The sequence below is a fragment of the Lemur catta genome, chromosome 2 (genome assembly GCF_020740605.2).
Source record: "Lemur catta isolate mLemCat1 chromosome 2, mLemCat1.pri, whole genome shotgun sequence".
Taxonomy (NCBI): domain Eukaryota; kingdom Metazoa; phylum Chordata; class Mammalia; order Primates; family Lemuridae; genus Lemur; species Lemur catta.
This window is the reverse complement of record NC_059129.1, coordinates 45,011,371-45,035,784: the sequence shown is the minus strand read 5'-3', so window position 1 is coordinate 45,035,784 and position 24,414 is coordinate 45,011,371. Positions and strand designations below refer to the sequence as shown.

Genomic DNA, 24,414 nt, shown 5'->3' with positions numbered 1-24,414 from the left:
TCCATGAACCTCAATTTTCACTCTCTTAGAGACAGAGATTCTTTTGGCAACATGTTTTAGTGTAACAGCACTGTGTCAGAAATAAGGACACACATGAGAGACCCAGGTCTAAAAACGAAGCAGAGTACAGGTTGAAAAGGGATTGCAAAATGGCCTCCAAGTGTTATGGGTAGGCCCCATGGCTCCTGAAGCAATGGTTAATTTCATTTAGCACATTTGCACTCAACTGGGACTTTTTTTTTTTGAGACAGAGCCTCACTCCGTTGCCCTGGCTAGAGTGCCGTGGCGTCAGCCTAGCTCACAGCAACCTCAAACTCCTGGGCTTAAGCGATCCTTCTGCCTCAGCCTCCCAAGTAGCTGGGACTACAGGCATGCACCACCATGCCTGGCTAATTTTTTCTGTATATATTTTTAGTTGGCCAGATAATTTCTTTCTATTTTTAGTAGAGACGGGGTCTTGCTCTTGCTCAGGCTGGTCTCGAACTCCTGACCTCGAGCGATCCTCCCGCCTCGGCCTCCCAGAGTGCTAGGATTACAGGCGTGAGGCACTGCGCCCGGCCAATAATTGGCTTCTAATCTCGATTCCATCTCCTATGTTTGCCTCCTTATCTGTAAAATGAAGCATTGGCCCAAATGACTCTTAGATGCTTTCTACTGCTCATGCTTTTTTTTTTTTTTTTAAACAGACGGTTCTCACTATGTTGCCCAGGCTGGCCTTGAAGTCCTGGTCTTAAGAAATCCTCCCACCTCAGCCTCTGGAATAGCTGGGACAATGGGCACACACCACCTCACCTAGCTACTAATATTATTTTTTATCATATAGATACCCCATAATATGTGCCAGCCACTGTTCAGAGTACTTTACCTATGCTAACTCTTAATCTTAAAAATAACCCTCAACAAGGTAGGTACATTTTCCCCATTTTACAGATCAGGTGACTTAGGCTTAGAGATACAGTAATTTGTCCAAGGTCCCAAAGCTAGTAAGTGCTGAAGCCAGGATTCAAAGCCAGGCTGGCTGGCCCCCGAGTCCACACTTCTCAATCTTTGGCGTGCTTCTTCCTTCTGCTAATCCACTGTGACTGACACACTGTCAGCACTCAAAACACTTGAATATGGGTTAACTTCCATCTCACCAACTGTAACTTAAACCCAGTCCTTCCTGGCCTGCTGGCAATGGAAAGAGGGAATAGCTGGTAGCCACATTTCCCAAAATAACCCTTCTAAGACTCAAAGAAAACAAATCACCACTCCTTTGCATGTTCTCGCATCCAGGCTAAATAACCCCAACCCCAACTCATTCACTTTTCCTCCTTAAGCCTCAGAACACAAACCTTTAAAAGAGCCCACTGTTGCTCCCTAACCTTCCCAGTCTCTGCCTTCCAACAAAGCCTGACTGCAGGGGTGGGAAACCTTTTGCCAGGCATCTACCAGTGTCCTGATTGCCATTTTTCTCCTTTTCCTTCCTTTAAATGATGGTTTACTCTGAATCTCTCTGTGTCGGCACCAAACTAACAGCAGCAACAGAAGGAGAGCCCAAGAGAGGCCTTGTCACTGCTTCAGGATGGCTGTGTCCAAGCAGTTCTGCCTGCGTTTGGCATTTTAGATTCGTAACTCCCTTGGCCCTCTAAGAAAGGGCAGGAGTTGGGGAGGGTTAGTGGGGGCAGCTGCTCTGTTTTCTCCTTGGAGGGTGTAAGGTTTACCAGCTTTGTAATGACCTGAGCTGGGTACAGGGGAGAGACAGACTGAGAGTGGGTAAGGTGAGGTAAGAGTGATGACAAAAGGGAACACTCGACTTTCCCAGAACGAGCAGCAAGTCCACTTCTGTTTGTTGCTCTTTTAAATGAACTTAACCCACTGTTGGCTGTATGTGGGAAATAACCCTATGCCTTCATACTATATCAATGTGTTTCCTAACGTAAAAATATAAATTATAATTATTGGGGAGAGATTATGTTTAGAAAAACACTTTAGACACTTGGGATCTTTTAGGTCTCTCCATGAATCAAGATGTGCTTAAATTGCCTCCTCAAAGGAGAAAAATAAGGGATGTGAAAGACAGGAAACTAAAGAGTAGCCGTGGTATCTGTTTGTCTACTTTGTCACAGTTGATATCTACTCTGATCCACTTCTAAGCTGGGCTGTGCTGACTTTAGGCACCTGTTTGCTATTCCATCATCCTCTGCCAACCAGAACTCCCCAGACATTTGGAACAAGGCTTTCTGTATTCTGTTTCAGCAAGCCTAGAGGGCAACTGTATTTTTTTTTTCTTTTTTTTGAGACAGAGTCTCACTCTGTTGCCTGGGCTAGAGTGCTGTGGTGTCAGTCTAGCTCACAGCAACCTCCAATTCTTAGGCTCAAGTGATCCTCCTGCCTTAGCCTCTCGAGTAGCTGGGACTACAGGCGTGTGCCACCTCTTGCTCAGGCTGGTCTTGGAACTCCTGAGCTCAAGCGATCCTCCTGCCTCGGCCTCCCAGAGTGCTAGGATTACAGGCGCCCAGCCGAGGGCAACTGTATTTAGAAGCCAAAGAAAAGAAAAGAATAGAAAGGAAAATAAACCTAAAGAAAAGAAAGACAAGACTAAACATTTGCTTGGAAAGAGAAGAATGTTCAACTTTGAAGAAAAAAATGATGACAGTCTTCACATAGAAAATTCCTCATTTGTGAACAGAAAATTTCTTATGAGGACAAAGAAACGTTAGGTTGGGAGGGACGAAGGCTGACTGAGACAAGTGGCGAACAAATGAGAACCAGATTTGGAAGAGTTGCAGTAAAATGATTCAGTATTTGTTATTATAGAAAAAGACCTCAGTGCACACACAAAATCTTAGTGAAACAGGCTTGGTTCTATGGCTTTCTAAACACTGAAGAGAAAACAGGAAATTAATAACAGAAACTTGCATTAACACAACACAAATTTAAAACATCAGCTAAACATCTCTTTGCAAAAGGCACATTGATTTTAAAAGCCCAAATCACATTTTAGTATGGTTCCCATTTGGCTACTGCAATTTTAAAGATTTGAATTAGTCACAGGAAAGGGAGTAATTAGGCAAAGTGGATTACTTCCAATTCTAAAAGGGCAATGAAAATAACAGGCACCATTATTACAGAACAGAATTTATTTAAACTAAAACAAATAACTTAAAAATCTAATTTTCAGTCATACATTTAAGTGAATTTTAACACCTTAGTTTGTAAACATCCAACATGGCAATCGTGGCTGGGTTTCAAACCCATGTTAGTCCATGAAAGTCCAAAATAAAGGCATTTTGGAAGGATTATGCTAAGGATAAGCTTTACACCAACAAGCAAATTAGCACAGATATGAAGTTGCATCTAAGTTGTTTCTGGAATTCAGCCTGGAGTCACCACTGGCTTGAGAAGGGCTTCTTGAAAATGAAACATTCCATCAGCATCAGGAGGGATTGGGTTATCATAGTTCACATTTTTAAAAAACATCAGCGTTGGACAAAAAGGTTAAATCTTTATTTTTATCAGTTCATTGAAATGGAACAATATCCAGATTGCAACTGGGAAGAAAAGGTAGTTTTGGACTTCTGAAGTAAAAGAAAATCAAGGGAGAGAACAAGGCAAGAGGATCACTTAAGGCTAGGATTTCAAGACTAGCCTGGGCAACATAGCCAGACCCTGTGTTTGCAGGTGTGGTGGCATGCACCTGCAGTACTAGCTACTCAGGAGGCTGAGCCAAGAGGATCACTTGGGCCCAGTAGTTCAAGGTTATGGTGAACTATGATTAGGACACTGTACTACAGCCTGGGTGACAGAATGAGACCTTGTCTCAAAAAAAGAAAATCAAGTGAAAAGAAGAGCTGGTTTAAGAAAAAAAAAAATCAGGCTGGTGCAGTGACTCACAACTGTAATCCCAGCCTTTGGGAGGCCGAGGTGGGAGGATCACTTGAGCCCAGGAGTATGAGATCAGTCTGAGCAACATATCGAGACCCTGCCTCTACAAAAAATACAAAAATTAGCCGAGCATGGTAGCGCATGCATATAGTCCCACTTACTCAGGAGGCTGAGGCTGGAGGATCCCTTGAGCCCACGAGTTTGAGGTTGCAGTGAGCTATGATGATGCCACTGTACACATGCCTGGGCAACAGAGTGAGACCCTGTCTCCAAACAAATAAACAAAAAAACCAGACACATACAAACTTTTCAGAGTATCAAATTCCCACCAGACAAGAGGCTACAATATGAATTCACACAAGCAACACTAGTAGTAAATAAACAATAAAGCCTCACTCTAATTAGTAATTAAAGAACAAGAAAGAATAATCAAATCACCAAAATCAAAGTATAAAATCCAACAGCTGATACTGGCAAGGCTGGGAGATAGGCACAGGGTGTCACAACCCAATTAAAAAGTGGGCAAAATATCTGAACAGACACCTCACCAAAGAACACATACATGTGGCAAATAAGCATATGAAAAGATGTTCAACACCATGTTATTAGGAAACTACAAATTCAAACAACGAGATACCACTACACACCTATTAGAATGGCCAAAATCCAGAACACTGATAACACTAAATGCTCCTGAGGATATGGAGCAGGAACTCTCGTTCACTTCTGGTGGGAATGCAAAATGGTACAGCCACTTTGGAAGACAGTTTGACAGTTCCTTACAAAACTAAACATACTTTTATTACATGACCCGGCAATCAAATTCCTTGGTATTTACTCAAGTGAGTTGAACTTATGTCCCCCGAAAAACCTCCACACAAACATTTACAGCAGCTTTATTCATAATTTTCCCAAATTGGTAGCAACCAAGATGTCCTTCAATAAACAAACTGTGGTACATCCATATAATGGAATATTATTCAACTATAAAAATGAATGAGCTATCAAGCCACAAAAAGACATAGAGAAACCTTAAATGCATATTGCAAAGTGAAGGAAGTCAGTCTGAAAAGGCTACATACTATATGATTCCAACTACATGACATTCTGGAAAAGGTAAAACTATAGAGACAATAAAAAGGTCAGCGTTTGCCAGAGATTCAAGGAGAGGGAGGAAAGGATGAATAGGTTGCGCATGGGGATTTTTAGGGCAGTAAAACACTTCAGTATGATAATGTAATGGTGAGCACATGACATTATGCCTTTGGCAAGACCCACAGAATGAACACAAAAAGTGAATCATATGGTAAACTATGAATTAATAAAAATGTTATCAATGTTGGGTCAGCAATTGCAACAAATATACCACACCATTTCAAGATGTTAATAATACGGGAAACTAGGGGGAAGGAGTATATGGGAACTTTCTGTACTTTGTTCAATTTTTCTGCAAACTTCAAACTGCTTAAGAAATAAAGTCTATTAAATTAAAAAAAAAAATCCAACAATGGGCCAGGCGCAGTGGCTCACGCCTGCAATCATAGCACTCTGGGAGGCCGAGGCGGGTGGATTGCTCGATGTCAAGAGTTCGAGACCAGCCTCAGCAAGAGCGAGACCCCGTCTCTACTAAAAATAGAAAGAAATTATCTGGCCAACTAAAAAATATATATAGAAAAAATTAGCCGGGCATGGTGACACATGCCTGTAGTCCCAGTCACTGGGGAGGCTGAGGCAGTAGGATTGCTTAAGCCCAGGAGTTTGAGGTTGCTGTGAGCTAGGCTGACGCCATGGCACTCACTCTAGCCCGGGCAACACAGCGAGACTCTGTCTCAAAAAAAAAAAAAAAAAAATCCAACAATGAAAGCTAGCAAGGTGGAGAGATAGGCACAAGTGTGCACTGCTGACAGTACTGGAGGTTGTTCCACTGAACAATTCTCAATGCTTAACCCCACTGGGACAGATAAGGGTTTGAGATCTAAGAACCTTGTCGTCCTACATCGTCCCACAAAAAGAATCAACAGAAAACAAGAGCTACTCACACAATGATGCTGGTTTTAACGTTTTAGACAAGAATCAAGAAGATCATATGGATTAATGGGGGGCGGGCGCTTAACAAATTAATAAGTGAAAAAAGACATAAGGGTAAATATTCATCTGGTTGCAACTCGTATAAACCCCAAATCCAAATAAGAAGAAGTCAGAAGAGGCCAAAAAGAAACTGCTAAAAGACAGGTGTGCTAAAAAGAAGGGTTGTAGTTTTTAAAACATAAAAGTGTTGAAATAAAAAGATGCCAGCATGGAGCTAAGAGGCAGTTCTACAGCCGACATTAAACTTGCCTACTTGGTTGCCAGTCCGTCCCTCTTGGGGTTTCCCTCAATTCTCCCCACAGCCTTCCTGTTATCACCTGCACCTCCTCTCTCCTAGGTCCTGCAAAGAAAAACATCCCTCTATTCCTCCTCCAGTTCATGCCAGCGTAAACACTGAGATGGGGAACTTCTCCCTCAAGGAGTTTTCTTCCTTTCCTCTCTTATAACGCCCCCCCCCAAGAGGTCTAGCTTCTGCTTGGATATATTTTTAAACGTGATATTCTTCAAAAGAGGATGTGTTGTTTTGTTTGTCTCATGGAACAGAGCGTCACAATGGGACCTCATGATTCAGTATCCTATGTTGATCTTCAGAGAATCTGATACATTCTTAAAGCAATGTCCATGTGGAGAAACAGGCAGTTTTACACCGTTGGTGAGAGTATATACTAGTTTGATCTCTATGGACAGCAGTTTGGCAATAGCAACCAAAATTACAAATGTACATATCATCTGACTTAGCAACTTCACATCTAGTCTACAGGTAGATGCACTTGTATGAAAAATGGCCTATATCCAAGATTATTCATGGCATCCCTACATGTAATAAAGGCAAAAAAAATTAGAAAAAGCAAAAATGTCTATCAATATGGAACTTCCATACCATGCAGACATAAATGAGGCGGCTCCTTACATACTGATGGGTAGATCTCCAAAATATATGGAATAAAAACAGCGAAGTATAAAACAGTGCATTTTATGTGCTCCCACTGGCATTAAAAAAAAATCTGTGGAAGGACAGTCAAGAAATTACTAACCAGGGTTGCCTGTGGAAGGATGACTGAATGACTGTGGCACAGCAATGGGATGGTGACTTTTCACTGTGTATCTTTAATACTTAAAGAAGAAAATTAAGCCTTGAGAATGTGTTACCTATGCTAAATAAATAAAAGAATTTAAAAAAACACCCTAAAACCTTTTTTTGGCTACAGGAATATCTATGATTCTCTCCCTTCATGAGGCAGACAGTCCAGTGCTGACAGGATGGGTTCCATGACATTACAGGTCTGCAGCAAAATCACATCTGAAAACGTAGCTTCACAATTCAAGGATGCCATTCTGGGATTTCATATGGAAAGCTGATTACATTGAGCATGAGGCAACACCAGGTCTATACAGGACCAGAGGACATGGTGGCTTCAACATGTGTATCCCCAGCCTGGTGGGTCTGGCTGAAGTGGTAGTCTAAGCAGGGACTACCTTTCTCCCTCATTGTCCTATGTAGCCCTGGGACAGTACTTCCTAGTTTAAGAGGATGATCTCAGACAGAGAAAAGAACTCTAGTCTCAGGTACCCCTGCCACATCCCCGCATCTAAGCTGTAGGTCAGGTCTAAAGTCTCAAGGAGGCCAGGCGCGGTGGCTCACGCCTGTAATCCTAGCACTGGGAGGCCAAGGCGGGTGGAACGTTTGAGCTCAGGAGTTTGAGACCAGCTTGAGCAAGAGCGAGACCCCATCTCTACTAAAAATAGAAAGAAATTATATGGACAACTAAAAATATATATAGAAAAAATTAGCCGGGCATGGTGGCGCATGCCTGTAGTCCTAGCTACTTGGGAGGCTGAGGCAGTAGCATAGCTTGAGCCCAGGAGTTTGAGGTTGCTGTGAGCTAGGCTGATGCCACGGCACTCTAGCCTGGGCAACAGTGAGACTGTCTCAAAAAAAAAAAAAAAAAAAATAGAAAATCTCAAGGAGCCCCCAGTTCCTTCGTTCTTATCTTAGCTGTATGGGTCTCATGCTTTATCAACAATCCCAAAGCAGCAGGAACTTCTTTTTTTTTTTTTTCAGCCATAGTCTTGCTGTCACCCGGGCTAGAGTGCCATGGCATCAGCCTAGCTCACAGCAACCTCAAACTCCTGGGCTCAAGCGATCCTCCTGCCTCAGCCTCCCGAGCAGCTGGAACTACAGGCATGTGCCACCATAGTCGGCCAATTTTTCTATTTTTAGTAGAGATGGGGTCTCACTCTTGCTCAGGGTGGTCTCGAACTCCTGGGCTCAAGCAATCCTCCCACTTTGGCCACCCAGAGCCCAGCTAGGAACTTCTAATAAGTGCAGTTATGAAGTGAGATATAGTATGAGCCTAACAACTTATATCTGGGCTTTTCAGAGATGAATAATTCACAGGAGGGCAAGCTGGGGAGGGGGTAATGCTAAACCCAAGGTACTAAAAGGGGTGCTCTTTCAGCTCATGACAGTATAAGGCACCATGAGGATTTTAATGACCTATCCAACATCGCAGATCTTTCTGATTCTGAACTACAAGTGAGAAGCCTGAGTTGGCCCCATATTTCTACCAGCAAAACAGATGACTGCATAGGATTTGTGAGACGCTCACAATTTTATACCTTGATTGATAGCTGCCAGCACAAGAGGAATTTGAGGTTTATCAGTAGCTTTTGGAAATCAGCACCTGAAGCAAGTTAGGGCTGTCAGTTAAAGATGCTCAGCTGTACTTGGACTTGTAGCTGTTTTGGTTTTTTTTTTTTTTCACTCACCAGGACAAAATTTACTTATTCCATTAAGTAAGTGGCAGATGCTGATTACCTGTCAACTCTAAACTAATTTTGTAGGTGATCTGTCACTTAGCATGGGCTATGTCTTGTGTTCTTGTTTACCTGGTTAGAGACTCTCCTTGCAACATAAACATTGACATCTAAATGAGACACGGATAAACACAGCTGAAGGATGGCTTCCAGATGCAGTTAAAGGATTACACTGCCACGGTATGTGTTTTCTTTAACACTTGACTTTTTTAGAGGAAAATAACATTCTTACTTTCTGTTATACAGATTATAATTTAAGTTCCTGGAGAGCATGCCTTTTGGCTTAATTAGCACCTAACAAAGAATGTGCCAAAGATACCAAATGATTAATGCAATTAGGTCACATAGCTAATTGAGCTCTTAAGTTCAAATCTGAATCCTGATTCAGTTCCATTCATTGCGAATTAGATCTAACTGAAACTCCTGAGACCAGATCTGAAACCCTTCATCTTCTACATAACTATGAGCTCCTTACGAAAAGCTCCTAGCAAAGGGAGTAAAGATTGAGTTAAAGAATGAAGTAGGGACCAGGTGTGGTGGCTCCTGCCTGTAATCCTAGCACTCTAGGAAGCTGAGGTGGGAGGATCGCTTGAGCTCAGGAGTTCAAGACCAGCCTGAGCAAAGCGAGACTCTGTCTTTTATTAAAAATAGGAAAATAAGCCAAGCGTTGTGGCATGTGCCTGTAATCCCAGCTACTTGAGAGGTTGAGGCAGGAGGACCACTTGAGCCCAGGAGTTTGAGGTTGCAGTGAGCTACGATGTCACCACTGCACTCTACCCAAGGCTACAGAGCGAGACTCTGTCTCAAAAAAAAAAAAAGAAAAGAAAAAATGAAGGAGGAGGGAATTGAGGCCCCCACCACATCCCTTCCCAACCATATCACACCACTTTCCCAGCCCCAAGCTGGATGGACCACTTTTTCCTCACCTGGAATACCATCTTGCCTTGTCTCTGACATCCACATTCACCATTTCCTCCCAGACCCAGGTCAAGAACGAGCTTTCCCTGGCTAATATCATGCCAGACTGTCAGACTCCAGCCCCGTGTTCCCTCTGCACTTGGCAGTGAAGCTATACCTGGAGGCTTATCGGTGATGCTCCACAAGGGCATGGATCCATCTCCTCCGTCATCGTCTCCTCATGCTGCGGCACGGTGCCCAGCACACAGCAGGCATTCACTGGGTATTACTTTAGCGAATGAAGGAAGGAAGGAACCTTACCACCACCACTACTCTACTGTGTAGAGCTCAGCAGTTTCCAAAATGCTCTCAGATACACAGATGCATTTTCTTGTGTACTGTAAGCACTTAATTCATCAATTCTCACAATGGGAGGGGCTGAGAAAACAACTCACTTCTAGTCTAAAGCAGTCATTTGGCAGATGAAGAGACAGAGGCCTGCATTGCCTGAGGAGTCCCAAAGGATCACACAGCTACCTGGTGGCAGGGCCTAAACCACCAGTGTTCTTCCCCCCATACTCCTCTGTCTCCTGCCTGGTAATAGTGTTCTTTCAGTTCCTGAGAATAGATACTTACCAGACTCCAACAGACTTGAATGTCCAGCCGCTTACTCAGTATCTCTACTGTGACATCCAAAAATATCTCAAACTGGACAAGTTTAAAAGTGAATTCCTTATCTCCCCCTTCTCATAATCTGCCCCCCTTCCAGGCTCCTCCATTTCAGTAAATGAGAATTTCACCCTTTACTTGCTCAGGCCAAAAATGTGGGAGCTATCCTCAACTTCTCTATTTTTTTCACATGCTGCATCCAATCCATCAATAAATCCTGCTGGCTCCTTTCAAAATATACCCAGAATCCAAACATTTCCCACTCTTCCATTGCATTACTTTGGGTCCAAGACACCAACTTCTCTTGCTTAGACTCTGAAGTAGCCTCCTAACCAGTTCCCCTCCTTCTACTCTTTCCTCAGTACAGCTTATTCTCAACACAGCAGCCAGAATGATCTTTTCAAAATATAATCATACCACTTATCTTCCTAGAATCCTCTAATGGTTCCCATCTCACAATTCACAATAAAAGCCAGGGGCTTATGTGATTTGCCCCTAATCCACTCCCACGCCGACACCAGCTGTTTCCCCTATCTCAGGCTGGCTTCCTTGTGTTTCTCGAATATGTATACAGGGCACACTCCTTTTCAGTGAGACCTTCCTTGACCACTCCACTTCTCTGCTTAATTTTCTCAATATATATTTTACTTATTTATTTGTTTATTGTCTGTCTCTTCCTTGTCCATTGCCCAAAAGGTAAGGTCATTGTTCCAACCCCAGTGCCTAGAAAAGTACCTGGCACATAGCAGGTATTCAAATATTTGTGGAATGAATGAATGAATAAGTGAATGAATGAACATCCACACCTTTAGGATCTCCCAGTAATCCGAAAGCTTGAGGTCAGAAGGGGAAGACCCTAGTTGAACTCTGGTCTCTCTCCTGCCCTGGGCCCCTCTTTCCCCACCTTCTTCTCAAGTCCAGTCCAACCCTTTACCATCAGAAACCATACCTGAGCTGGGAAGCAGGGAAGGACCAGGTGCTTGTTGCTAGGCTGTTACGATTCCCAGACCACCAGACGCAGAATTCTACAGGGTTCTAATTTTTTCATTTGGTATCCTGATATCTCACAAACAGAAGAGATCAGAGATAGGTCAGCACGAAGTATACTGCTTAACCTAGATAACAGTACTAACTCAGTAACAGAGGTGCTTTGAGGTGTTTTCCAAGGAACAGTGCTAGAATTGTACTTGAGCATCTAGCTGCTCCCCCAATCTTTTTTTTCTGAGATGGAGTCTCGCTCTGTCACCCGGGCTAGAGTGCTGCAGCATCAGCCTGGCTCACAGCAACCTCAAACTTCTGGGCTCAAGTGATCCTCCTGCCTCAGCCTCCCAAGTAGCTGGGACTACAGGCATGTGCCACCATGCCTGGCCAATTTTTTCTATTTTTAGTAGAGATGGGGTCTCGCTCTTGCTCAGGCTGGTCTTGAACTCCTGACCTCAAGTGATCCTCCTGCCTCGGCCTCCCAGAGTGTCAGGATTACAGGCATGAGCCACCATGTCTGGCACCCCCCCAATCTTTTTGTTATGGATTTCTAATACATACAAAAGTAGTTGTAATGAATTTCATGAATCTGTTACCCAACTTCAATAATTACCAACATTTTGCCACCTTGGTTTCCTCTATTCCCTAATTGTCTCTGCAATCTCTACTAAATATTTCATCTTGCTGTTTTCTTGAGAACAGGTCTATGTAAGACAGACCCTGACATTGTCGCCACTGCGTCCAGCAACTGTCTCAACCAATCTCTCTAGCTTTATCAGAAATATGGTTTAAAAAAAAAAAAGGCACTTATACCCATTCCACCCAAGCAATGACTGAAAAAGGAAGTGTCTAAATTCCAAACTGTTTAAATCAAGGGACTTGCTATCATGTTTGGAGGGCTTTGGGGAGGGAGTTGTTGTGGCTACAAAACAAATGTAGACAAGAGCAGTTTTTACTTGGATGTCCCAGATGCAGAATTTCTGAGTAATTTAATTCAACACAGTAAGTATTTACTGACTACCTGCTAAATATGAGGGACACTATTAAAATGACAGAAGGTAAAGAAAACCCAGCCTCTGTTCTTAAGGAAGTCACAGGGTGGGGGGTAAGAGAAGTACACAGATAACTAAATTACAAAGTAGAATATGTTCTCTGCCCTAAGAAACATTAAGCAAATGTAAGGCAAAAGCTCCTTTTCTTTAATCCACCCACAGAGGTTGTACATGCCAGTGCTAGAATTGCACTTGTTCATCTAGCTGTGCCCCTCTGAGACAGTCTTGCTCTGTCGCCTGGGCTGGAGTGTCGTGGCGTCAGCCTTCTTTAACTTTAGTTTTTCTTTAACTCTAGTTTTGCCTTCTGCTGTATTTATTGTTCTATAGCCAGAAAGTACATTATAGGAGCCCTGGGAATTTGGTGACCCACAGATTAGACTTTTTTGTCATTGTTTTTGGGTTTTTGCGTCATCATAGCTCACTGCAACCTCAAACTCCTGGCCTCCCACAGTGCTAGGATTACAGGCGTGAGCCACCTCACCTAGCTAGAAGAGTTTTGGATGTGGACTATTAATGTCATATTTTGCTACTGACCATCCAGTCTTCCCAGGGAGGGGACTGGAAAACAATGGGGCTAATTCAATGCCGGCAGAGGCTGACACTCAAAGCATTCTACCCTGAGGGCATATACAGCAAGCAGCTTCAGAAAGATAGGATAGTGGGAGTGCTTCCAGGAGATGCAGCTACATAGATTCTGAAGGGTTTCTTAGGGTTCTCTCCTTGCTACCTAAAGGACTGAGATCTTGGTGATCTATTACCAGAAGCCATCAGAAGTTCTAGAGAAGAGTGTAGTTCTCTGCAGAAACCAAAGAGGCTGATGAGGTTTGGATGGAGAGTGCTATGTATATGAGAGCAGCAGGGTCATTCACGTGGCTGTGAAATGGATGCATGGGAGAGTGGAGGAAGAAAGGCACAGAGGTGGGATGGGCAGGAGGTTTACATTGTAATCAGTTTGTTATCAAGAGTGGTGAGAAGAAGATGGTTAGGGAGACAAAAAAGAGGAAGGCAAGAAGGAGAAGGCACTGAAACACAGGGAGAGGGGAAGGGTGAAAGATGACTCTGGCGATCACTGATGAAAATGGGGGAGGAATCTGAGAGGCAGGAACTCATAGGATGCTGGGCAGGGGTGTGAGAGATCTTCAAATGGGAGGGTATATAGGTTATGAAGGATGGGTTCACGTTAGGATGGAAGGGGCTCATTCCACTGAAGCTGGGCACATCAAGAGGTCACCAGATGAAGGGCTAATTAGATGAAGGTTTCAGGTAACAGAATGTAGCTGAGTACAGTAGAAGTGCAGGGAGAGCTAGACCACTGAGAATGAAAACAGGAAGGAATCACAGGATGAAAGAGGACTGGGCTAAAGGGTTTTAGAGTATATGGACACATGGATTCCTGGGGGTAAGGGACTTAACCAGATGACAGGATTTGGGGTAAAGCATTAGCGAGGTGGGAGACACCTTAGGATGAGTGAGATTGCAGGGTGAGGGCTGGGAGCTCCAAGGACTCAGAGTGAGACGGTATCAGGGCAAAGGATAAAGAGCAGTATTAAGGTTGACTGGGTTCAGGACATGCTACCCCAAAATATGGCAATTTGAGAAAATGACAGAAGGTCACTCTCACTTTCCCTGGCCCTTCTCCCCTGAAGCAGGTCATAAAACCCTCATGTGAGAGGTGCCCTCACTATACCCAGAGGAAAGGAGCAACCTTATCTCTAAAGACACAGGGTCACAGAGAAGAATCTGAACAAACAAGCCTTGCTAAATTTTCCCCTGTTTATTACCATTAGATCATACCCTTTGTGCCCTGTTGTATTTTTCCACAACTGTACAATCTTCATCAAACCTAGCACAAAAATATGAAGTTTAACCATTTCTTCAGGTCTTCATTTCGTTGTAAGGGCTCTTGTGTCATGTAAAACTTACATTTAATGTGTATGCTTCCAGCTGTTGGGGAACTTATGAAAATCTATATACTTTTCTCTTGTTAATCTGTGTTTTGTTATAGGGGCCTAAGCCATGAACCTAAAAAGATATTTTGCCTCCCCTACAAGATGCAGGGATCTCAGGGGATACAAGGACAAAAGTCACGAATAATAGGATGAAACAGTTACCAAGCCATTGGGCAAAGGGTCATGAAGTGAGCTGATGTTGGGTATAGGCATTACTAGAAAATAAGGAACAAGGGGCTGAGGTTGATGTGGAAAACCAGGTAGGTTTGGGGGCAAGAGAGACAAGGAAGGGTTTTTTTTTTTTTAAGACTGTGGGTTCAAATCCCAGCTCTGCTACCTTACTACCTTAGCTATGTTTCTGGTTTGTTTATTTAAAACCAAACCCAAAAAAAAAAAAGTGGGAAGGGGAAATGGTAGTGAATGGGTTGTTGAGAGATAAAAATATACAAAGCTTGGCACACAGTAGGTGTTCAGTGAGCCAGTATTAAGGCAATATCGGGGTAAAGAACCAGAGTAGTGAGGCCACAGCAGAGATAAGAGGATGGGGATTCTAAGATGTCAATAGAAGAAAGATAATGCAAATATGGGCCACATGTTCATTGTCTGTTGAATCCCTAGCACCCAGGACAGAGTAAGACCCACAGGAGGTTCTCAGTAGTAACAACAGCTTATACTTAAGGAGTCCCATGTGCCAGGCATGGTGCCAAGTGCTTTACATGTGTTACCTTAGGCACTACTATTATCCTCCCTTAGCAGAGGTGGAGACTGAGGTTCAGATAGGCTAAATGGTATGTCAAAAGTCCCACAGCTAAAGAGCAAAAGACAGACTGGAACATAGGTTTCTTATGTCAGTGCCCCAAGCTGAAACACTCTGCTATATTGCTTTGCAAACATGTTAACCGATGGGGCCTGATCAAGGGAAATGGATATGCACTAGTGAGAGTGTAGGGCATCATGGGAATGAGGGAGTAAGATTCAAGAAGCCAGCGGGCCTTGGGTTGAGGTAACAAGAGTAAGCTTGTAGGGTGAGGTACAAAAATGACTGCAAACAATTATCTTGACTGAAAATTGCAGAATTTCACAACTGGAAGGAAACTCTGAGATCATCTAACCCAACTCCATCACAATAATGATAGGAAACTGAGGCCAAGAGTGAGGAAGGGACTTCTCCCAGGTTCCCAAAACACAACAGTGGCAGAGCTGGGACTTCAACCTGGGACCAGAAACTCAATCCACAATTCTTTGATGCCTTCAATTATTGCTACTTCATATTTCTCTTATACCCTCCTTAGCATCAGAAAGGTGCTGGGGCACTTGTAAGTCATGTGCTGATTGATAACGGAGGGCTGAGAGTGCAGAGGGATGCCAGTGGGGGTGATTTTAGGATGAAAGGAGAAAACGAAATGAGGGTATGGGGTCATGGGGCAAAGATACTGAGAGTTACTTTGATGAGTGGGTGGGAAACTACTGGAGTATGCCTCAGGAGTTGCCAGGAAAGTTTTGAGCAGTGTCACCGAGTTTGTGGGGAACACAACGTAGAGTCGTTGGGGTTACTGGGCCAGTGGGGTCACCGAGGTTTGGGGGTCACTAAGAAAGAGTGTTGGGGATCTTGGGGTCATTTGAGTCACTAGATTATAAGCGAGGGAGTCATGGGTTGGTGGGTCCCTGAGAAGAGCTGGGGAAATTCCTGGATTAGCAGTCAAGTAATAATTAAGGGTTATCTGGTGAGGTCTTGGGGGTCAGTGGGTGGGGTGTGGGGTCACAGAGGTGGGGGCGGGCACAGTCACGGGGTGGGGTTTGGGAGTCATGGGGGAGGAGTCGCAGGGCGGAATGGAGGGGCAGGGTCCCTGGGTGGGGGAGGGGCCCGGCCGCCCGGCTAAGACCGGAGGGGGGTGGGCACGCCGGGCTCGGGACCTTCCAGGGCCCTGCGCCCGCCCAGCCTCCCGCCCTGGACACAGTGGACCCACTCTTCCCGCGGCCACCAACCTGACAGCCCCCGAGGGCGACTCCGCAGACAGACCGCCATGCACCGGGCCCCGCCACCAGCGCCGGCCCCGCAACCCGCCTGCGCCATACCCCGCCCGCCCGCGCGCAGCTTGCCTCGCGCGATATCCAGGTTCCAGGGCCGCCGCAATTTCCTCTCTTCTCGGAACGCCTCTACCGGGCCCCGGAACCCGTATGGAAAATACAGGGCACGCTCCACCCCGCCCTCCCTTCGCCGCTGCGGCCGTCCCACTTATCCTCGTTCCGGGGCCCAGAAGCCCGGGCGGCTGGGATCTGAACCCAGCCCCTCGGAGCCCCGCCCCGCCCCCCGGCCGGGGCGGCGCACGGCCCGCGAGGGCGAGCGCCCAGGGAGGGCGTGATGACGTCACGACGCCCGGGTCAGGGCCCGGGCGCGGCTCGGAGCCCAGGCGTAGCTGTGGCCATCGGGAGCCGCCGCCTGTCTGCCCAAGGACTCGGTCCGCCTGAGACCTGAGGCGGGGGCGGGGAGGCCCCGAGGGACCTGCGCCGTCTCGCCTGCGGCCGGCGGGCCAGAAGGTGCGCTTCAGAAGTAGGCGGGGAGGATCAGAGGGACAGGGTGTGAAGGAAGCCGTTCCCGCGTGTCCCACGGCTCGAGCTGGGGCTGCCGACTCTCCTCCGGCTCAGAGCCCCCAGGCTTCCTCCCGGCCGCCGCGGCGCGCACTCAGCACGAACTGTGCATTACGGTCCCGAAGCGCTTTAAAGTGCACGGTCCGCCAGCTTTGCCTACTGATCTTCGAGCCACCCTTTGAAGGAAGCAATTGCAGGTATTAATAGCTCCTTATTGAAAAGGACGACACTGAGGAGCAGTGAGGGACTGGCTGCTTAGGGAGGGCGCCCTGACGGTCCTCTTGGGTTCTCTCACTCATCCTCCGTCAGCCCCACCCCCGGCCTCAAAACCGGCTACTCCCTCTCGTAGGCTGGCTTCAGGTAACAGAACCAAGCCCTTTTACTACTTCCCCTTCTTAGCAGGGAGGGACCGCGATTGGGGAATTTTGAGAAACCTGAGGGAAAATTAAAAGGGAGTGAGCTTTAGGTATAAAATTAAATTAAAAAGGGGAATTTGACAAGGAACTGGTAAAGATTGCCTCTTAGGGGAGGAACAGGTTACCTGGGAGAATAAAGTGAGAAACTTCACTCTCTCTACCCTTTCAGATTTCAACTCATTTCTTTAGTATCTTTCTCCCCAACAATTTCATAAAAATAATTTTAAAAGGAAGTAAACTAGAAACATTTACAAAATACTGGGTTTGGGGCCTATGGTCGTTAAAGATGCCTTTGGGAGCACAGACATCCTGTTCCTCTCCTCCCTCTCTGAGGAGCTTAACCAGAAAGCCCCCCTTTAAATGTTAGACATCCCCTTTTCCCCATCTTGGGGATGCCTTTCTAGAGGCGGGACTCGGACCAGAGTTCTCAGTTTAGGTATGCAGTAAATGACAATTGATGGTCCATTGCTATGATTAATAATCCTTTTTTTTTTTTTTTTTTTGAACCGGTCTTGCTTTGTCACCCGGCTAGAGTGCAGTGGGTGCAATCATAGCTCACTGTAACCTCCAACTCCTGGGCTTAAGTAATCCTCCCGCTTTGGCCTCCCAAAGTGCTGGGGATTACAGGCGTGAGCCACCATGCCCAGCCAATAATTAATCCTTTATATGCTTCCCGGTATAGAAATAAACAGCCTGATCACTGTAGTGCCCCTTTTCTGTTCCTTTTTGGTGCAAGTTTGACAAGGTATTGGCCACAGAAATATCGTATAGATACAGACAGTATAGTATGAACAGCAGGGAATAGAACTCAGGATATACCTGAGTTTGTCCCTCACAATATCCACACCATCTTTTTTCCACAGTAAAAAATACATTTGTCCTTTTGTACATTCCCTGCAAATCCTAATCCGATGTCAAATCACCTTTGCCATTGCACATTTAACAAAAACTGTGGGAAAACAATGTCTGAAACTGAAATAATGATTCTAGTGGTGGGTGATTTCAGATCCTCAGGAGAGTTTGTAAGGAAAATATTTTGGGATGGAGTATTGAAGATCATTTCTAGCAGCTTCTGTCCTATCCTCCCCCCTCAACATGTATAGGCTAGTGATCTTCAGACATTTTCAAAACTAGACCCCATAAAATAAATTTTTTTTTTTTTGAGACAGGGTCTCACTCAGTTGCCTGGGTAGAGTACAGTGGCATCAGCCTAGCTGACAGCAACCTCAAACCCCTGGGCTCAAATGATCCTCCTGCCTCAGCCTCCTGAGTAGCTGGGACTACAGGCGTGCACCACCATGCCCAGCTAATTTTTTGTTTCCATTTTTAGTTGCCCAGCTACTATTTTCTATTTTTAGTAGAGATGGGGGTCTCGTTCTTGTTGAGGCTACCCCATAAAATAATTTTGAAGAGCTATTTACCCCTTGTTCATCTTTAAGTTGATACCTAAATTTTCCTTCATAGTAGAGGCTATAATTTCTGACTTTTTGCAAATTTTGACATCTTAAATTAAAAGTTGTTACATCATTCTGAAATGTATCCAGTGGATTCCAAATATCCAAAAAATTTGATGCCCGTTATCATCCATTTAAAAATATATGAACAAGTTCTTCTTTAACAGAAATTGTATATGGTTTGTTTTCTTCTTGAACTCCTAATTCCATTCACTTCCTGTAATTACTAGTATACACAATTTGCTAAACACATAAAAATATACATTTTTATAACTCATGAAACCTAAAAAGTACAATTTTTATTGAAAATGCATCTTAGAAATACAGTGTTTTTTCCCCAGTTATTTCAGGTATTCATGGTATTGCCTAATTGTAGAAGGAGATAAAGTACAACATCAATTCTCTACCTGTTTTTTATTTTTATAGACACAGTATTAAGAAGCCTTGTTCACATAATTGGAAAAGGGATAGCTTTGTTACAATGATATTCCTTGAGATCAAAGACTCAAGGAATATCATTGTAACACATCTCTTATTATATGCCAACAATTATAAAGTGATCTATTATCAAATACTATCAAATAGAATCCTTTAATTATATTAAAAAAAGAATTAGAAACCATTCAACTTGCAAAAGGATTTATCTAGTAGAGTCTCAGTTTCAGTCTTAATAAAAATGATTATTAATTATCTGTGACCTTTTCACTTATAGGCACCTTGTTAATCAGATATTGATTTCCATACTCCTTTGCCAACACAATATTTTTTAAAATTTTTTTCTTTTTTTTCAGAGACAGGGACTCACTATGTTGCCCAGTCTGGTCTCGAACTCCTGGCCTCAAGTGATCCTCCTGCCTTGGCCTCCCAAAGTGCTGGGATTACAGGCATGAGCCACTGGACACGGCCTCAACACAGCATTTTTGATAAAATTCTCTTATCATTAAATGTTTTCAGCATCTTTTTAGTAAAATATTAAAGTGCAGATTCAGCTCATTCACTGTACAGAAAATAATTGCCATTTGTGGAATTGGCAAAGCCAGTCTTAATTTCATACCAATCAGCCAAATCAGATTTACTTTCTGTTAGGAAAAAGTGTGAATTTTATTCTTCAGTTTAAATAAGTATGTTAACAATCATTTTAAAAGATATTATAAAATCATTGGGAAATAAATTATTAACTGTAGCTTATAAAATATATTACTAATCAGTCAAGATTAAAATTATCTAGATCTAATATTAACATTATAATAAATGGTAAAAACAAGATAGTACTGTTTCTCATTATATAATTTGGAATAATGCAGTACAATGTATAGCTACATACATCATTTTTCAGAAATGATATAGAAGGCATGTTATTCCCTTGGTAAATGTATGTGCTTGCTTGCATCAAACTCTGGTGTTTTGTCTTTGGGAACAATTAAATAAGAATCATGTCTAAAAATCAGAAATAACTCCAATAATCTTGTTATATATAAATTTTTTCTTATGTGTTTTTAAAAAAGAAAGGTATATTTGCTAAGAAATAATGGGTTGAGTAGCTAACAATTTCGGTTTATGCCAGTAGGAGGTAGAAAATAAGAAACATTTTATAAGATGAAGTAAGAGGAGGACTGATTGCAATGGGAATATTTTGAGATGAAGTGGAAAACAACCCTTCTCTTCCAACTCTCCAGGATTTTACACCCTGACCATGCATCAGGATTTAGTGTAGGTGAGGGATATACTTTTCTTTTGTAAAAAGGGACAAAGGGCTATGGTGAAAGGGGAGGTAGAATGGAGAGTGTGCATGAATATGTCAGCTGGCTCTCAAACAGAAGGGTTTTAGGAAAGATTTCATATGGAAGTTGAGGATCTTGAAATGTATTCCTTTAAAAAACTCTCCTCAGATTGATTTTCTTACCCGGATATCCCTTACAAAGTTTTCACATACCCTTGGAAAGAATTCCTTGGAAAGTCTTTATGTACCCCAATTTAAAGACTTCTTAATATAGGCATACCCATACTGCCATGGCCCTGACTGTACATTATTCTGGGACACCAAAGCAAGTGTCCTAGGAAGTCAGACCAAAGACTTAGCGTTCTTGGAATAGAAGAGGGTTAAGAGAGAAGTCAAAGAGGATGTCCCCAGGTTGGTGTAGTACAATAGTTCTGGATATGGTCCTCAGCTTTACAGTTCTAGAAGTGTGATTATAGTACACACAAAGGTGTTAACGTTTTGTCACACTAAATCAAACTCATAGGAAGTTAATTTATAAAATAGAATGCCAATGTATTAATTTATACTCATAGCCACCAAGGGGACTGTATTCTCTCTTGTTGGGAAATCTATATGGGAAGATCAGTTATAATGAGAAAGTTACATAAGGAGTGTGGATCTTGAGCATGGCTATTGTTATCAAGCTATGACAACCAGATGCTTGACAGGAACTCAGTAATTATGGAATGCATGCAACTATCTTCGTCATAGATGCTAAAAGGGATGTTCAATATTCTGATGTTCAATATTCTCAATTTTTTTTGATGATCTTTCCTTGTTTCTTAAGTCGTACTCTTAAATGGCTATATCATGTGTATATTAAATCCAATAAAATTTCTTGTCAGGGAGTTATATATTTGCAATAATTAATTTCTATTATCTCTGAGCCTACAAATTGAGACTGGTCATTTATTTATTTTTTAAGAGATGAGGTCTCACTATGTTGCCCAGGCTGGAGTGCAGTGACTATTCACAGGTGTGATCAAAGTGCACTGCAGCCTTGAACTCCTGGATCAAGTGATCCTTTGGCCTCAGCTTCCCAAATAGCTGGGACTACAGGCGCGCAGCATTTCACCTGGCTAATTTTTTTTATTTTTTAGAGATGAGGTTCTCACTATATTGCCCTGGCTGGTCTCAAACTCCTGGGCTCAAGCAAGCCTCTCGCCTCAGCCTCTCAAGCAGCTGGGACTACAAGTTCTCACCACTACCCTTGGCTGGGACTGTTCATTTATATAAGAGATTGGAGACTGCATTGTAGTGGCTGAATAATCTGTATTTCAGAATATTATTTGGTGGCCAAGAGTGTATCATAAAAAGAATGATGTTGGGTGACCCTCACTGCAGGTACTCTGCCAGAAGTGGGACATCCTAATTAGGGAGGTATTGAACTACCTGTGACCTGGCCAGTTTTTGTGGAGTGTACTATGCTAAGGAGGAACAATAAATTTCCTCCGCCTCCTAGATCCTCCTCAGGAGATAATTCTTGATATTGTTTTTAAAGGTAGACAAAGAGGTTGCGTGAGGTGGTTCACACCTGTAATCCTAGCACTTTGGGAGGCTAAGCAGGGAGGATTGCTTGAGGTCAGGAGTTTGAGACCAGCCTGAGCAAGAACGAGACCCCCATCTCTACAAAAAAATAACAAGTTAGCCAGGTGTGGTGGTGCGTGCCTGTAGTCCTGGCTACTTGGGAGGCTGAGGCAGCAGGATTGTTTGTGCCCAGAAGTTTGAGGTTGCAGTGAGCTATGATCATGCCACGGCACTCCAGCCTGGGTGACAGAGCGAGACTTTGTCTCTTGGGGGAAATAAGAAAAGGAAGGAAGGGAGGGAAGGAGGGGAGACAAACCTTTTCAAATTCTAAAATCATTAGGAATAAGATAAATTGCCAAATTTTATCTGGAAGCCAGAAAACACTTTGTCTTCTCAAAGCATTTTCTGGCTCTAGGATAAGCTATTGAGATAGAGGAAAACATGCTAGGCCAAGGAGTTTCATTTAGTATTTTAATAATAATAAAAAAGACAATACAAAATCCAAACATTTCTTTTTACAAGTTCAGATACATATTTTTCCCCAAGTGCAAAATACTCTATGAACTGCATCATTTGCTGTTTATTGTTCATTGTGTAGGAGATGCTTACTATATTGGCAGCAGTGGAAGCCAGATATAAATACAATATTTTGAGATTTCTTCTGCATTAAAAAAAAGCCTCCCACATGGTGATTATTTTCTGAAACTTCAGTTCAACTCACACAGAAGAATAAAGTTTTCAGTTTATCCAAACTGCTACACCCCTACAACTTGTGTTGTCTAGATAAGCTGGTAACAGAACTAGGGGTTCTATTCTCTATAATCATATATTTTCTTAAAGGATTCCTAGTCCAAATAATGGACCAAGGACAGGTTTGCTACCTTTGAGACAGGTCAAATTTAAAGATACCCTTGTGCTGTTTGCTTCCACTTTTACTGTGCTTAAGAAAGAAACCTAGCAGGTTAACACTTTGAGCTTATGGTCAGTTATATTTTGTTCCCCTTGTTTGAGGCTTGTCATATTGAGGTTAAGCAGCAAATACAAAAAGTTTAAATGCTCTTAGGTTTTCTGGCATTTGAGATATGACCTCCTATCCATTCCAGAGTCACATAAAACATGCATATGGAGAACACTTCTCAGACATAAAATGTTTCATTAGGGCCAAAGACCAGGACTACATTACTGAACTTTTAGCAACAAATATGAGTTTCTACCACCTCAAACTGACCAAATCCTGGGGGAAGTCAGGGCAGTCACAGCTCAGTATCAACCTGTGGAGGATTCCTAGGCTTGGGACAGGCAGCTCAAGTCCAGGATCTGTTCAGTTTTTTCTGACTCTGAGAGTTCACTCAGGTTTAGGGAATGGGCATAGCCTGATAATACAGAGGGAGGGAGGCAGAGAAGTAAAGAGGAATTGCCATGCTGCTGAGGATGTAAGCGCCTTTCTGATATGCATCACTTGGTGCTTGGAGCCCTCGGGGGAAATGGCTTCCCATTCCCAGACTCAAATCGGGGCAGGTTTTGTACTAAGATGAATGAGGCCCCATAGTACTGTAGCCCCACAAGCATCCCATCCTGTGGAGAGGCCTCTGGATTGCTTCATGAAGGATTCCTATGTACACATCTTCCCACTTCCTTCCACTGGTAAAAACCTCTTTTCTGTCTAAACTGTAAAGGCCTAGGGAGTCCCTGAGTGATAACTCCTCATTCAGTCCATTTAACTCCTAGTTTGATCCCAGGGCCAGCTTCTTCCATAGGTTCAGCAGCAGTTTTGCCTGGGTTCTTAACCCCCAACTTGGATAACTTAAATTAAACTTGGTAGACAATAGCAGGTCTTCACCTGCTCACTGAGATCTGCCTTGACATCAGTTAAGAAGCCTAGTGGTCTATACTTTCCATACTGTGGAACTTATTTGCAGGTCTCATAAACCATGGAATATTTAAATGATTGGAGGAAGTGTATTTATGTGTATGTATGGTGTGACAGGAAAAGCCGGGAGAAAGGAGAAGCCAGACCCCAAAGGCATAAATTGGGAAGCACCCTCACGGGCTTTCCAAGACAGATGCAAAATGGCAAGGAGAGAGGAATCAGAAAGTTATCCTAGCTTCTGGTGGAGAATTACAATGGTCAAAGTTGATTAAAACAGTTTTCAGGTACTTCCTGGGAAGTACTGACACTTCTGCTAAATGACCATATTCCCTGCTTAGAAGCAGCCATTTTGCATCTTTACAGTGGCTGTCTTTGATCCAGAGAGACAAAGGCAGCCAGACACTTCATCCCCAAGGGCCATAGTATTGGCTAATGGATGTCAGGGGGTCTAGCTGTGCCATTGGCTTCCCACGGCTAAG

At 43.4% G+C, this 24,414-nt stretch overlaps 1 protein-coding gene and 1 long non-coding RNA gene across 12 annotated transcripts in view; one reads left to right on the top strand and one right to left on the bottom strand.

Annotated features, from left to right (window-relative positions):
* ZNF76 (zinc finger protein 76) overlaps positions 1–16,529 on the bottom strand; it is a 32,052-nt gene extending 15,523 nt beyond the window's left edge. For 2 of the 7 annotated variants that reach the window (XM_045543555.1, XM_045543558.1), the window contains exon 1: positions 9,699–9,720. In XM_045543555.1, coding sequence (XP_045399511.1) covers positions 9,699–9,710 — 12 coding nt within the window. In that variant the 5' untranslated portion in view covers positions 9,711–9,720. Of the gene's footprint in view, positions 1–9,698; positions 9,723–11,287; positions 11,311–16,306 lie in introns of those variants that run through there. The other 5 variants (XM_045543556.1, XM_045543559.1, XM_045543557.1 and 2 more) reach the window with 5 other exon arrangements.
* Positions 16,530–16,715: 186 nt separating this feature from the next.
* The window catches only part of LOC123632846, a 51,677-nt gene continuing 43,978 nt past the window's right edge, over positions 16,716–24,414 (top strand). For all 5 annotated transcript variants that reach the window (XR_006733487.1, XR_006733488.1, XR_006733485.1 and 2 more), the window contains exon 1: positions 16,716–17,106. This is a non-coding gene — a long non-coding RNA (uncharacterized LOC123632846). The remainder of the gene's footprint in view (positions 17,107–24,414) is intronic.